The 15,988-nt window shown below is 46.3% G+C and overlaps 1 protein-coding gene across 1 annotated transcript in view; it reads left to right on the top strand.

Moving 5' to 3' along the window:
* Positions 1–456: 456 nt before the first annotated feature.
* The window catches only part of GPAT3 (glycerol-3-phosphate acyltransferase 3), a 30,333-nt gene continuing 14,801 nt past the window's right edge, over positions 457–15,988 (top strand). The window contains exons 1-4 of the mRNA XM_081207188.1: positions 457–1,001; positions 8,174–8,231; positions 11,671–11,941; positions 15,383–15,457. Of these exons, the coding sequence (XP_081063314.1) occupies positions 858–1,001; positions 8,174–8,231; positions 11,671–11,941; positions 15,383–15,457 (548 nt within the window). The 5' untranslated portion in view covers positions 457–857. The remainder of the gene's footprint in view (positions 1,002–8,173; positions 8,232–11,670; positions 11,942–15,382; positions 15,458–15,988) is intronic.

Below are 15,988 nucleotides of genomic sequence, written 5' to 3'. Positions count from 1 at the left end.
GAGACTTGCTACTGCACTTAGGCTCTGCTTGGGGGCATCCTATGGGTTCTGGTTCTACGCCACTGTGAGAACAGAATGTCAGAGTAGGTGACATACAGTCGGCTTTTCTTCTGTTCTCCAGGACATGTTGCTGAATACACCTGCAGCTGGGGGGGGGGGGCGCCCTGACAGTAGTTCCGCCCACTGCCGCCGGTCTTACTCGCGGCCCCCATGGGTGCCAGCTTGAATAGAGGGGGTGCGACAGGTAAGCCAGATCGATCACAGGACAGGGCGAATCCACACTATTTAAATGGCCACGACTATCAAATGGGGGGAGGGGGCTGGGGATGACCGCCTCAACTATTCTATGGGAGTTGGCTCCTGTGCTGAGATCACAATGCGGCCGTGAGCGAACAATCGAAGGGGCGGGATCCCGCCGCGCGCCGGAGTTGCGCCTCGATGGCGCGCCCCCAGGAGCCTTCGCAGGGAGACACCCAGATCGGGGAAGCTCGTCTCTTGCGGGGCTCGGCAGGAGCTCCGCTCCTCCTTGACCAACCCGAGTCCCAGCTCCGAACACGCCTTCCTGGACGTAGTCTCCCTCGTGCCCAAGCGCTCGCCCGGCGGCGACAGCACCCTCGCCAACAGCAGCCTTGCGCCTTGGGCGCAAAGGAGTTAAGTGGGTGGAGCTGCGCCGCGGAGGAGCCGCGCGGAGAAAGAGGCGGCCTCTCCGGCGCTGCTCTTTGCCCAGCCTTCCCCCGGCGAGCCCGCACGGACGGCTTCCCCCTGCCGAGGCGGGGCGCGGCGAGCCGGCGTCCGGCTCAGGCGCTGCGGCGAGTAGGGCGTCTGGGGAAGGCAGCGCGGCGCCCGCAGCCCTCGGGATGGAGGAGCTCCTGGATCTTCTGCTGCGCCTCTTCGGCTTCTGGTTCTCCGCGGTCTTCCTGCTCATCGTGCTGCCCTCCATCTTCGGCGTGTCCTTGGGGATCTCGGAGCTGTACCTCAAAGTCCTGGTGAAGACCTTGGAGGTGAGTCGCGGCTCTGCGCTGCCTGCGCAAAGGGCGACGCGTGCCGCCCCCTCGGGGCTGCCTCTCCAAAATGAGCAGCAGAGCTTTCCTCCCTCTTTCCCGATCCCCCCCAAGGTAACGCTTCGCCGCCTGCTTTCTCCTTGCTGCGCTCCCCCCCCATTCCGCCCCCCCCCATGCCATAAACAACAGCTGACCTTTCTTGCGTGATTCAGCGGTTTGCAACGCGGAGGAGGGCGTGGACGTCCTCGCACCCGCGATGCTTTTTATTTTTATTTTGCACTTCAATGAAATGGGCCTTTGGGAAGCCCGGAAAGGGTCTTGGACGCGAACAATGGCAGCTCTTTAGGGATCCCCCCCTCCCTAAAAATCCTAGATTCCGTTCAGCGGAGGAGCGAACGCGAGACTGACCTCCAATTCGTCGCTGTGCCTGTCATTCAGTTCTCCCCAAAAAAATCAATTTTCGCGTTGCATCCCCGGCGTTAGCCAATCGGGGAACGCAGATACGCGCACACCCAAAGATAATAAAGGGCTTTAGGCTCGAGAGATGTCTGCTCTGTGTTGTTCCACCGACAGGTTAGTGCATTTAACTCGCCCCGCCCCCCGTAAAATACGCTTTATGCTTATTGATTCTGCTTTGTTGTGAGATTATGTTGGCTTCACTCTAGAGATGTCTGCAGTGCCTCGGATAGTTTCTTCTTATGGGGGAAAAACGGCCTACTGGTCTTATTTAAAAGCCTGAAGGACATCCGTTCTCCCCCATGCAGAGCATTTGGGATGCATCCTTCCCATTTAGTGCCTCTACCTCATTTTTGTGTGATTTCTGGTTTCCTTGTTTTTCTAGAGGTTGGTTTTATCCTTATCCTCCCTCCCTGATGGTTTGGGCTACAGCTCCCATCACTGCTGGCTGGGGCTTATGGGAGTTGTAGTCCAAAACATAGGGAGGGCACCAGGTTGGTTAAGGCTGGCTCTCATGATATATATATTAAATTCTTTGGACACATATATATGCTGACACACAATGGCAGAGTCAAGCCAATAGAAGAAAAGATTGATGTTGAGCCTATTCATGGAGCAGGTAAAGAAAAACCTTGTCTCATCTTAACAAAATGCATAGTTGTTGCGATGGTAAATTCAGTCGCTTGCCAGAGCCCCCCAGCCTATTGTCAGCAGCTCCCAAGGCCTGTTGACATCCAACCACCATGTGTAGAATGCAATTGCTCTCCAGAGACTGAAATCTGATCTTCAGGAGCACGACTAACTCAGCGTCCTCTTCTTAAACCGTCCTGCTTGCCTTTCATCGTTGGAAGATGAGTTATGGGATCTTGGTTTATTTTGGACTTGCATCTGGCTATTAATGAATCTTGTTTGTTGGGCAACAAAACCAGGAACTTAAAGGAAAAGTGCTTAAAGCAAAAGGAGAACAATTTAAGGCTGGAGGTGGACATAAAGAGTTGCCCTTTGGACTCCACTTACTGACTTGTGGTGGAATAGCAAAATACTGTCCTGCAATATTTTTCTTCGTCCGAAGCAGGTTTTAATTAACAGTGCTGGGAGAGAGAATGGACTTTATTGTCCTTCTCTCCGTGTATAAAGCTGCCATTCAGTTGCCCTAGACCCAGAATCGTGCTTATACTCTTGCAATGAAGTCCTAATTCATCATGCAAAGGGGTTATGCCCCTAGTCAGTTTTGTTCTTGGTAAATAACGCAAAGGATGCTTCCAGACTGTCGCTCCTTTTGGGTGGGATTCAGTCACATACTGGCCAATTCAGGTTGTGCAATTAAAGCTGATTTGGAGCTCTCTTGACAACAACACTGCTTCCCCAAAAGGCTGGTCATTTTGCAGTAAGGGCATGGTGGGAAAGTGTGGGATGAAACTTGCTTGATCTAATCTCCCCGCAAATCGTGATGACTGCACAATAAACAGGTCATCTGGAAAGGGACCTTGAAGTCACAGCTGTGGTCTGCTGTGTGAAGTTAGTATTGCAAGTTGTGGCATTTCATGAGCATAACAACTTCATTGCACTGAATCTTTCACTGAAGATATAGGGTGCCTTTGTCTTGCATCAGCTGCAGCATACATAAATATGCCTTCAAGAGCATTGTTCAGAGACCATAGGTAAAGGGAACCCTGACCATTAGGTCCAGTTGTGACCGACTCTGGGGTTGCACGCTCATCTCGCTCTATAGGCCGAGGGAGCTGGCATTTGTCCGCAGACAGTTTCTGGGTCATGTGGCCAGCATTACTAAGCCACTTCTGGTGAACTAGAGCAGCACATGGAAACACCGTTTACCTTCCTGCCGGAGCGGTCCCTATTTATCTACTTGCACATGATGTGCTTTCGAACTGCTAGGTTGGCAGGAGCAGGGACTGAGCAACGGGAGCTCACCCTGTCACAGGGATTCGAACCGCCGACCTTCTGATCGGCAAGTCCTAGGCTCTGTGGTCTAACCGACAGCGCCACCCTTCAGAGACCATACTGCTGTACTAAACTTCTTAACATTGCTAAACACCATGACATTGCTGGATCTGAAGGCCTTGTCATGGAACAGTCATAATTAAATGCATTCAACCACTGTCACAACTTGGAGTTTCCACACCCTGAAACCATTTATTGACTAGTGCTGGGACATTGTGATCCAGGCCTTGGACACATAAACATACATAACTGTTCTGTTGAGATCAGTGGGGCTTTCATTCAAGTCAGTGTGCTTAGGATGATTATGACGATGATTAATTTTGTATACCGCCCTTCACCACAAGGTCACAGGGCGGTTCACAACATAAAAATACACAACTGTGTTGGAGGTGACAAGAATTAGCCAGATGCTGTTCCTCACAGGGTCAACTATGAATAGTAGAGCCTTAAAAACAATCGGCTGTCTCTGTTTACTTTCTTCACGGGGTTGCTATGAGGATAAAATTAGATAGCTCCATAATAAGCATCCCTGGGCTCCTTGGTGGAAGAAAACGAGCAGATACTGGTTTGATTCCAGGACAAAACACAGCTAAAACAAGCTAGCTGGGAATGAGGGCGAGACGGGGCATGTGAGTGCAGAGAGGATCCTTGCTGGATCGTGCCAAAGGTCCAACTAACCCAGACTTCTGCTCCCCAATAACCAAGAAGAAGCCTCTGGAGAAGGACACAAGCAGGGTTTGTAGGACAGTAGAATAGGAGGCATGTGATTGATTAGTAGAGCCTCCTTCTGGTTCACCAAGAAGAGGTGAAGTTTGCAGGTTGAACCCCTAACATCTCCAGGTAAGAGATCCCCTGCTGAAATCCTGGAGAAATGCTGCCTACTAAGCTCGATGGAGATTACAGAAGAATTGATGCTTTTGAATTATGGTGCTGGAGGAGACTCTTGAGAGTCCCATGGACTGCAAGAAGATCAAACCTATCCATCCATAAGGAAATCAGCCCTGGGTGCTCACTAGAAGGACAGATGCTGAAGCTGAGGCTCCAATACTTTGGCCACCTCATGAGAAGAGAAGACTCCCTGGAAAAGACCCTGATGTTGGGAAAGATGGAGGGCACAAGGAGAAGGGGACGACAGAGGACGAGATGGTTGGAAAGTGTTCTCGAAGCTACCAGCATGAGTTTGACCAAACTGCGGGAGGCAGTGGAAGACAGGAGTGCCTGGCGTGCTCTGGTCCATGGGGTCACGAAGAGTCGGACACGACTAAACGACTAAACAACAACAAAAGCTCAATGGATGGTTGTCGGACTCAGTAGAAGCCAGCTTCCTGTATTCCTGTGAACAGGTCCTGAGGGTGCTCTAGAGACCCAAGAGTCATAGCTGAGGCCTTAACTCCTTTGGTCATAGCTATGTGGGAGTAGGCAAGGATACAGGTTTGAAAAGGAATGGGAACTGAAAAATATGGGTCAAAACATCACTCCACACAATGGTGGGTAGCCACGATGGCTGTGTTGTACCTCCACCGTTGGAATACCAGCATTTGGGAACTGCAAGGCAAGTGAAGTGAGTGTTATTGTGCTCAGGAACTGCTTGTGGGCTTCCCACCATAAGGTTTTGGGTAGCTATTGTGCGGGACGCAGGTGGCATTGTGGGTTAAACCACAGAGCCTAGGACTTGCCGATCAGAAGGTTGGCGGTTCGAATCCCCGCGACAGGGTTAGCTCCCGTTGCTCAGACCCTGCTCCTGCCAACCTAGCAGTTCGAAAGCACGTCAAAGTACAAATAGATAAATAGGTACCGCTCCGGTGGGAAGGTAAACGGCATTTCCATGCGCTGCTCTGGTTCGCCAGAAGCGGCTTAGTCATGCTGGCCACATGACCCGGAAGCTATGCACCTGCTCCCTCAGCCAATAAAGTGAAATGAGCGCTGCAACCCCAGAGTCGGCCACGACTGAACCTAATGTGCCACTGTATTCTGCTCTGGTCAGACCTCACCTGGAGTACTGTGTCCAGTTCTGGGCACCACAGTTCAAGAAGGACACTGACAAACTGGAACGTGTCCAGAGGAGGGCAGCCAAAATGGTCAAAGGCCTGGAAACGATGCCTTATGAGGAACGGCTAAGGGAGCTGGGCATGTTTAGCCTGGAGAAGAGGAGGTTAAGGGGTGATATGATAGCCATGTTCAAATATATAAAAGGATGTCACATAGAGGAGGGAGAAAGGTTGTTTTCTGCTGCTCCAGAGAAGCGGACACGGAGCAATGGATCCAAACTACAAGAAAGAAGATTCCACCTAAACATTAGGAAGAACTTCCTGACAGTAAGAGCTGTTTGACAGTGGAATTTGCTGCCAAGGAGTGTGGTGGAGTCTCCTTCTTTGGAGGTCTTTAAGCAGAGGCTTGACAACCATATGTCAGGAGTGCTCTGATGGTGTTTCCTGCTTGGCAGGGGGTTGGACTCGATGGCCCTTGTGGTCTCTTCCAACTCTATGATTCTATGATTCTAATGGTCAGGGGTCCCTTTACCTTTAGCTATTGTGCAGTGTTCAAAATTTGCCAAGCACATTTTCCACCTGGCTTTTGACCGCTTGTGGCCAGGTGAAGATGCCTGGGTACCAGCATGGCGCCTGACATCTCCAACATCTGGGGATCATTTGATCTGGACTGTTTTCACACACTAAAACACTATCCTGTAGAATTCTATCAGTTCTATTTTATCTGCACAATCAGAATGAATTTCTGAATCCAAAATGCTTTTTCTGTGCAGCCTGAGCAGGAGCAGTCACCATTAAGAAAAAGAGGTCAGAACAGGCCAATATATATATGTAGACTGTCCCTGGATCAAGTAGCTTTTCTTCTTTTAAGTTCTCAAAGCTCTTAACCTAGCTCAAGGTTGTCATCAGAACTAGCCTAGCCAGATGTTTAACTGATAATCACAGTCAGTCAACCATTTGAAAAATAAGAATTTAGAGCCGTCTTGCCCCAAAATGGCAACATCAGTTTTAGTTGAGTTGTTGAAACCTATTTGATTGGAACTGGTTTGCGCCATCTGTTCCTGTGTACTCTGTGGGGATTAAGTTATTATAGTTGTTACGTGTTACCTTGTTGAACTAGTCTGTTGTTTGGAAACCAGTAAGATTACATATTACTACTACACCTTAAAACCTGTAATTATATTATACAGTTAACAGGGATGAGGATCACATGTTACAATCTGCATGCAGGTTTCAGATTAATTTCTACTGAGAAATGCAATCAAAAGATGCCCAGATATTTGCTTTAGAAACTGCCAGCGAGGAAGGAGATTCCAAGCAGAAGTGTTGGTTTCTCAAGAACATCTTTCTCCCTCCTGCTCTACTTCTTCCTCTCCCCAAAACATGAACATATGGGAGTTGTTGGCGTGTCTTTCAATTTTTCATATCATTGTTGACATACATGAGCGGGAGAACCCTTGAGTAGGTGCTGCTGGCCGTTTTTCAAGCTCTTTCCTCAAATCCATTAATAGACCCATCTTCAGACTATTTATCTTGGACTGGTAGCTCAGAGCTCATACCTGGATTGCAACCAGCCATGCCGCAACTCCCTGTCCCTATAGGTGATTGGAGCAAATACTGTTTAGTGAAGAGGGGTAGGTTCTTCATTAGAAGGCTTGAAGTTGAGGCTAGATGACCACCTTTTGAAGATGCAGTAGAAATTCCTGGACCAACAGGAGGTTGTTGCTAGCTGCCACAACTTTGATTGGTTGTGTGGTGCTGTCACAGGCGTGTGATCCAACCGATCTATGTGGGAAGCAGATTTCTGGTGGCTGCGATGCTCTACTTGCAGAAGTTTCTTTTGAGTTGGGCTGTGGTGACAAGCCTATAGATATGAAAAGGCAGTGAGCAGAGCTGGGGCTGAAAGAATTGTTTCCTGTGAACCTGGCTTGGCATATCTAACTGGGGTGGTGGTGGGAGGGGAATGGCTCTTAATGTCTGAAGAATGCTGCCGGTTCAGGGGCAAATGCCCATCTAGTCCAGCACTTTGTTCTTACGGCGGCCAAGAAGATGTCCATGGAAAGCCGGCAAAGAGAACAAAAAACTTAAAAGCCACGTTGACAGGGCTTAGGCTAGATGACCCTTGACCTCTCTCCAATTCTTTAATTCTGTGGCACAGTAGCAATTAGAATATGATTGAAGGGGTGGTGCTGGTTTTTTCTCTCTTTTTTTTTTGTATAGAAAACTTGAGAATGGGGAACTGAATGCTCAAGTACGGTAGCTATTAGCGCATTACCAATACAGTATTTCCGTATTTTTTGCTCTATAAGACTCACTTTTTCACTCCTAAAAAGTAAGGGGAAATGTGTGTGCATCTTATGAACGAATGCAGGCTGCGCAGCTATCCCAGAAGCCAGAACAGCAAGAGGGATTGCTGCTTTCACTGTGCAGCGATCCCTCTTGCTCTTCTGGCTTCTGAGATTCAGAATATTTTTTTTTCTTGTTTTCCTCCTCCAAAAACTAGGTGTGTCTTGTGGTCTGGTGCGTCTTATAGAGCGAAAAATATGGTAATTCAAATAAGTCTATCCCTTGTTTTCATCTCTTAATGCAACTCTTGAATGGGTAATAGTCACCATAAAAACACACATACCAATAAGATGTTAGAAATGATAAAAGGATAAAGTGAGCATCTCTTGCAACAACAATATTTAGATCAGGAAGATGAACCAAATCAGAATTAATACTGCACATTTGCCTTATCTGTCGCTTTTCTTCTTTACAAAACAGTGGGCCACGCTGCGTATTGAGAAACAGAGAGAGGCACAGAGGCTTCCTTCTTCAAATGGTAAGGGTTTTCTTAAAAATTAGAACTGTTGCCCCATTATAACAAGAATGGAAGGGGGGGGGGGGAGAGAATGGTCCTGAAATCTGATGTAAAAATCTTACAATACTTGGCTGTCATCTAATGGTAGAGACACTCATGTGGGTCCATCAAGGGTGTTAAACCAAGTCTTCTGTATGGGGGTCTTGATGTGATAGTCCTGGAACCCTGATTGCCTGACCCACAACTGCCTGTGTTAGTCATTTGGGACGCATAAGTGTGGCTTTTAAGTAAAACAACTTTTGCAATGTTTTCCTTCCTGGATGCTTAGAGGAGGTTCCTTCTTGCCCCAGGTGGCTGTTTACAAGCTTGTGCAGATCCATTTGGTTCACGTTGCCCAAAGACAGTGGAAATTCTGTTCACTAGTTGCCCTTCCTTTTTATAATTTTGGAAAGTGATGCTGGATTGCAAGCTGAGGCCATGCCCCCTTTAGTGAATAAGGCCTCTATGTCAGGTTTGTGAAAGTACAACTCGCTTCATCCCTGACCATTTGGCATGCTGGCTGGGGCTCATGGGAGTTTGCAGTCCATCAATATTTGGAAGGCTCACAGCTTAGCCACCTCTGATGCAGAAGCACCCACTGGGTTCCAGGTAGCTTTAATTAGGAGATTAATCAACCAAACAAACATTTTGTTGATTAAGTGGTGTGGTAGATGTTAAGGTTGGGCTCAAGCAAACATAATACCAAATTTTGGCACTACATAGACTAGCCTTGGGGGACGCGGGTGGCTTTGTGGGTTAAACCACAGAGCCTAGGGCTTGCCGATCAGAAGGTCGGCGGTTCAAATCCCCGCGACGGGGTGAGCTCCCGTTGCTCGGTCCCAGCTCCTGCCAACCTAGCAGTTTGAAAGCATGTCAAAATGCAAGTAGATAAATAAGTACTGCTCCAGAGGGAAGGTAAACGGCGTTTCCGTGCGCTGCTCTGGTTCGCCAGAAGCAGCTTAGTCATGCTGGCCACATGACCCGGAAGCTGTACGCTGGCTTCCTCGGCCAATAAAACGAGATGAGCGCCGCAACCCCAGAGTTGGCCATGACTGGACAAAATGGTCAGGGGTCCCTTTACCTTTTTAGACTAGCCTTGAAGAATTTGTGTGCTTCTTGCACAAAGCAATTCCCAGTCTTGGTCTGAGGCAAACCATAGTTTATTTTTTCCAAATGACCAAACTATCGTTTGTGCTTGCCTGCAAACCAAGACCACAGGTTTGTCAGTTTGGTACAGAACACTGTTTTGCACTAGGAGTGGAGAGATGTGGATTCGAATCCCCGCTTGGCTGTGAAGCTCGCGGTGTAGCTTTGCACCAGTCACCTTTTCTCGGCCTATCCTGTCTCACAGGGCTGTTGTGAGAATGAGAATTGGTGTGGCAGAGAAGAGCCATAGATATTCCCTAAGCTCCTTTGGCGGGAGGGTGGCATGTTTTAAAACAACAACATAGTAAGTTGATTAAATCTGTCCTTTATCCGATTTATTTTACTTGCTCTGGTATCTTTAGTTGCAACACATTTTCCCCCCACTTGATTCCTTTGCACTTAAGGAAAGGTGGTTGCTTAATACAACTTCCATTTAACCAAGATTTTGAAATTGTGGTTTCACTGCTCAGCGGTTGTCAATAGGCCATGGTTGACCGGGTGGAAAAGAATTACGCTGCTTTTACTTTTGTCGTCACTAGCTTGAGGTTTTGAAGACTTCTGTTGTTACTGCTTGATATCCCTACCCCACCCAGAAGAGGGTAAAAGGAGGGTGGATTCACTTTTCTGAATGTTTCTTTTACCCCTGTGCTGTCTCTGCTTCCTGCTTCCCTGGCATCCCTTTGGGGCTTGCTCCAGTTCTCTCTGCGAATGTGACCCCTGCTTTACTCAGTGTTGCACCTCCTTCTTCTATAGCGCATTGTTAGCTAAAACGCCGCCCTGGGCTTGCATAATTCATCACTGCCAGGCCGGCCTCGAGGAACAAGATCTGTGGGGAGTCTCTTCCCTTCACCAGCTGTTGACTTGGAGGATTGTATTATTCTCTCGAGACCACAGAAACAACTCTTTCATTTCCCCCACCGTGCATTGCATTGGGGACCTCGGGTTGTTCCAGAGTTGCCCTGTTATCTCTCCTCCGGTTTGGGTTCCAGCACATTGGGCAATGGTGCGGCAGCCAGAAATCCAGCCTTTCCTCCTGACTCAGGAAAGATAGTAAATATGTAGTTATCAGGAAAACAAAAACTTCACTTGCTGAAGTGAATTTTCCCAATTTCCGCAGGTGGATGAACAGATGGGGAAGTGGGTGGGTTCTGCTTGAAGCAGCCATGATTTTACCCTGGGGGAAAGCAGCTGACAGGTAATTGAGGGAAACACCTTGTTGTTGTTTAGTCGTGTCCGACTCTTCGTGACCCCATGGACCAGAGCACGCCAGGCACTCCTGTCTTCCACTGCCTCCCGCAGTTTGGTCAAACTCATGCTGGTAGCTTCTATGACACTGTCCAACCATCTCGTCCTCTGTTGTCCCCTTCTCCTTGTGCCCTCAATCTTTCCCAACATCAGGGTCTTTTCCAGGGAGTCTTCTCTTCTCACGAGGTGGCCAAAGTATTGGAGCCTCAGCTTCAGCATCTGTCCTTCCAGTGAGCACTCAGGGCTGATTTCCTTTAGAATGGATAGGTTTGATCTTCTTGCAGTCCACGGGACTCTCAAGAGTCTCCTCCAGCACCATAATTCAAAAGCATCAATTTTTCAGCGATCAGCCTTCTTTATGGTCCAGCTCTCACTTCCATACATCACTACTGGGAAAACCATAGCTTTAACTATACGGGCCTTTGTTGGCAAGGTATAATTATTATTTATTTATTAGGGCCACAGCAGAATATGCCCATTTTCAGGTCACTGCCTCTGATATTCTGTAGGGTGTGGCGTCATGAGTAGAATTTCCCCAGATTGTCTAAGTAATCTTACAAGTCTACACAGGGGCAGGTGGTCTTTTAGGTAGCCAAGCACACTGGAAGTGCGATCCCCACTCAACGGAGCAAGCCATTAATGTAGGACCAAAGCATCACCTCTACCTCCACACTCCCAATCAATTTATGCAATTGGTTATTTGAAAGCTGGTATAGCAGATGTGTTGCAGAAAGCTGATGATGGATGAAGTAATTCCAATTTGTTTCAGCCAAACCACATGTGGGAGCAAGGCTTTCCCGCCCAGGGAGTCACCGGGCCAATGGGACTTTGGCAAAATTATTTTCTGCTGATCTCTTAGATAAAATGTTGACGCCCGATCCCTTTAATGGCAGGTATAAACTGGCCTTGTGGAAATGGTACCAGGTGTTGCCTGGAACTTGTGTTGCAGATAATTGACCTGCCTACTGCCTGGCTTCGTTTTCTCATTGAGCTATAATGTGCTTTTTATTTATTTATTCCCTACCTGAAGTTATCATACAGAGGGACCAGACCACCATGGAGAAAGCCATTGCTGGCCTGCGCCATGGGGACTTTGAGCTCTCCGATGTGTTTTACTTCTGCAAAAAGGGGTATGAAGCGATTGTGGAAGATGAAGTCACCCAGAGGTTCACCTCGGAGGAGCTGGTCTCCTGGAACCTCCTCACCAGGACCAACGTCAACTTTCACTACATCAGTTTACGGCTGACCATCGTGTGGGTCATTGGCGTCTTTGTGCGCTACTGTCTCCTGTTGCCTCTTCGGTGAGCCTGTCTCTGTGTGTGGACGTAGGAAGCTGCCTTTAAACAGAGTCAGGGCGTGGGCCCATCCACGTTCACCATTGTCCACACCTTGAGGAGCCAGTGGGCAACCTCTCCAGACTATCTATCTATCTATCATCTAAAATTCAAAAAAATCAGTGAAAAAATAATGTGAAAGAAAAGAAAGATGAATAATGTGAAAGCAGGGTGGATTTGATTCAAATCAATTTACAGTGGTACCTCTGGATGCGAATGGGATCCGTTCCGGAGGCCCATTCGCATCCTGAAACGAACGCAACCTGTGTCTACGCAGGTTGTGATTTGCCGCTTCTACGCACGCGCGTGAAGTCATTTTGAGCATCTGCGCATGCGCGAGCAGTGAAACCCGGAAGTAACTCGTTCCGTTACTTCTGGGTCGCCGCAGAGTGCAACCTGAAAACGCTCAACCCGAAGCTACTTCAAGCAGAGGAATGACTGTAAATCATGATTTAAATCATGGTTTAAATCACTAGTTAGTAAGAGAAGTCAAGTTACAGGGAACCAAGCAGAGGGCCTTCTCAGTAGTGGCACCCACCCTGTGGAACGCCCTCTCACCAGATGTCAAAGAGAAAAACAACTATCTTACTTTTAAAAGACATCTGAAGGCAGCCCCGTTTAGGGAAGTTTTTAATGACTGATGTTTTATTGTATTTTTAATATTTTGTTGGAAGCTGCCCGAGTGGCTGGGGAAACCAGATGGGCGGGGTATAAATAATAAATTATTATTATTTAAATAATTTTTTTTTACAGAAATACTCATTCTTGCTGGGATAATCTTAATGTTTACAACAAGATGAAGGCCTCATTTTTGGAATAATAAATTTTCAGAGTATTTTTTTCAGTTATATCAGAAATTACTGATTTGGTTATTCTATTAGAAATACATAGACAGATAACTTATTAAACCTCACAATAATTTCATAATTAACTGTTTATATTTGAACAACCTTTCTGAAGTACTTTATTAGAAGGAGAGAAAAAATTCATTTCCTTAATAACAATTTAAACTATTTATTTAACAAAAACTGATTCTGTGTATATAAATTTGCAAAGGAACAATGGGATTAAGGTTTTTCCTCAACTCTATTATGTTTATTTTATAACATTTTTCCCGTGAAGGAAAGGCATGCAGACAAAAATCCACACTTTTGAGTCCTGCAAAAACAAGCATCTGCAATAATATTGTTTCGTTAGAAAAACTGCCCCAAATAACCTTACAGAAACCTCTGGAAGAGCATGACATTGTGAATGGATCAATGCAATTCATTTACCAAAAAAAAATAAACATTGCATATAAAGTCTCATGCTACATAATTAAAAACAAACCCTTATTTCCTGATGAATAGCCTTTGGGCTATAATGTAAATTAACTAGAAAACTATCTTTAGAAAGATTTTCCCTCCAAAAGCATTTAATTTAAAAAAATCGGATTTAAATTAAACTATTTTTTGGATATATGTATTTTTAAAATCATTGCTATTTATCCACCCTGTGTGAAAGGAAAGAAAGAGAAAAAACCTCCCATTTATTCAGAAGGAACCAGTTGAGCTTTAGCAGTTTTAAATGAGCAAGGGCCTGGTGCACAAACACTGTTCTCTGCTCAACTAGCCCCTGAGAACAAGCCCAAACTGCATGCCAGGCTGAAGGTTTATGTGCAAACCAGCACCGGTTTCTTTTTTAATAGAGTGGATTAACAAGCCTAGCTGCGACTTAATGACATGGCACGTCTGTTTGGCAAAGGGCGGTAGCTCAGTGGCAGTGAACTTGTTTTCCATGCAGGCGGTTTCAGGTTAAACGCCTGGGCTGGAACCATGGAGAGCAGTGGCCAGTCAGTGTTACCAATGGCCCAATGTGGTATAAGGCTATGTTGTCCCTTGGTTTTCTGGATGATTCCTCCTGCTGGCCTCTGAAGCCCAGCAAATGCTCTCCTTTGCTATTCTCTGCCACTGGGGTTGAGCTGAGATGGAACCTTGGACTCTGCAGGAATGCTGCAAATAACATACAAGCTTGAGTTAAGTATTATTATTAATTACACTAGTGGCCAAAATTGTGGAAACCTTTTGGGAAAAGTGTATTTCTGAGGTTTGATGGCTCACAACACCACTTTCTTTTTGAGTAACACCATAAAATTATATATCAATGGAAAGATAATTTAATGAAGAATGTAATGCGACAAAGTTTGCTCAGTTATCTGTATTCTATCAAAAGTTATAGCCAAATAACCAGAAAAAGGAAGCATAAGTTGCTTAGGTTGATATGCAGTATGTAACCAATGAGCATGAGTGTTTAGAGAGTCAATCGGGTTTTGTGAGCCATCAAACCTAGAAATACTTCCCCCAAAATGTTCCCACAATTTTCGCCACTAGTGTGTATCCCAGCTTGCCTCCAAGAAGCTCAAAGTGACAACATGGTCCTTTCCCTCCTCATTTAATCCTCACAACAACCTTGTGGGGTAGGTAAGGCTAAGACACAGTGACTGGCCCAAGGTCACCCAGTGAGCTGAGTGGGGTTTTGAACCCTGGTCGCCCAAGCCCTACTCTGCCACTCGGTGTTTCCCAAATTTGGGCCTTCAGCTTTTTTTGGACTACAGTTTTCACCATCCCTGACCACTGGTCCTGCTAGCTAGGGATCATGGGTGTTGTAGTCCAACAACAGCTAGAGACCCAAGTTTGGGAAATAGTGCTCTAAGCACTAATCCACACCACAATACGTGACCCAAGCCCTCGCCTGAAGACACACGATGCAGTACTTTGCTGCAGCCAAGGTGGTCAGTGCCTGGATGGGAGAAAGATGATGATGATAATAATAATAATAATAATATTACAGTGGTACCTCGGGTTAAGTACTTAATTTGTTCCGGAGGTCCGTTCTTAACCTGAAACTGTTCTTAACCTGAAGCACCACTTTAGCTAATGGGGCCTCCTGCTGCCGCCGCGCCGCTGGAGCATGATTTCTGTTCTCATCCTGAAGCAAAGTTCTTAACCTGAAGCACTATTTCTGGGTTATCAGAGTCTGTAACCTGAAGCGTATGTAACCTGAAGCGTATGTAACCCGAGGTACCACTGTAGTAGTAGTAGTAGTAGTAGTAGTAGTAGTAGTAGTAGTAATAATAATAATAATAATAATAATAATAATAATAATAATAATAAATTTATTATTTATACTTTGCCCATCTGGCTGGGTTTCCCTGTGAACCCAAGTATGCTACATGGTTATGGATATAGTTACATTTTAAAAACTCATCAGGAGACCAAAAGTATGCACTTTAAGGAAGTCTTTCTCTTCCGATCAAACTTGTTTGTCAGGATTTCCAATTGCAAATTATCTGAAGATGCTCCAAGTAGGATCTGACGGTCTTGAATGGATAATGCATTTTGGATTTTCCCTTCTGTTTTTCTCCCCCAGGGTTACCTTGGCACACATTGGGATCCTTTCCATGATTTGCGGCAGCACGCTGGTAGGCCAGCTTCCAAACGGAGAGTAAGTGGATATCCTTTGCATCAGTAGCTTTGGGGAAAGAAGAGGTTACGAAACAGAAAACAAAACTCCGCCTCCGCCTTGGGCTAACCTCTTGCGTCAATGCAAGCTGTTTCTTAGAATTATTGGAATGCCCAATTGACAGCTGGGATTCGCATAACGTTGTGCTGTGCGAAGCTTTATAATCTTGTGGGAGCAAGTTTCAATATGCGCTGTGTAAAACTAATGGCCCATCAGTTTTGCCAGAAAAGTTCTTATAAACATACGTGGCTGTGTTTATAAGAGGGAAAGCAAAGGGGAATCTCCATTTATGGAGACATTGAAATAACAAGCAGAGAGATGGGAACCAACTGGCGACAGAATCTTAGAGACTTGGGGTGTAAAAGTAATTGATAAGGGGAGCGCGAGAAGAGTGAGAACTAAGTGGGGAGCTGCTGGATTTTGTAGAGAAGAGGGTGTCCATTATTTTTGGGAGGCCACTTTCCCAAATCATCCATTTTCTGAATATGTATCTTTATAGACAGAGCTACTGAA

Source organism: Podarcis bocagei (assembly GCF_964188305.1).
Source record: "Podarcis bocagei genome assembly, chromosome: 9".
In the NCBI taxonomy this organism is placed as follows: domain Eukaryota; kingdom Metazoa; phylum Chordata; class Lepidosauria; order Squamata; family Lacertidae; genus Podarcis; species Podarcis bocagei.
This window is presented reverse-complemented; position numbering and strand designations above follow the sequence as displayed.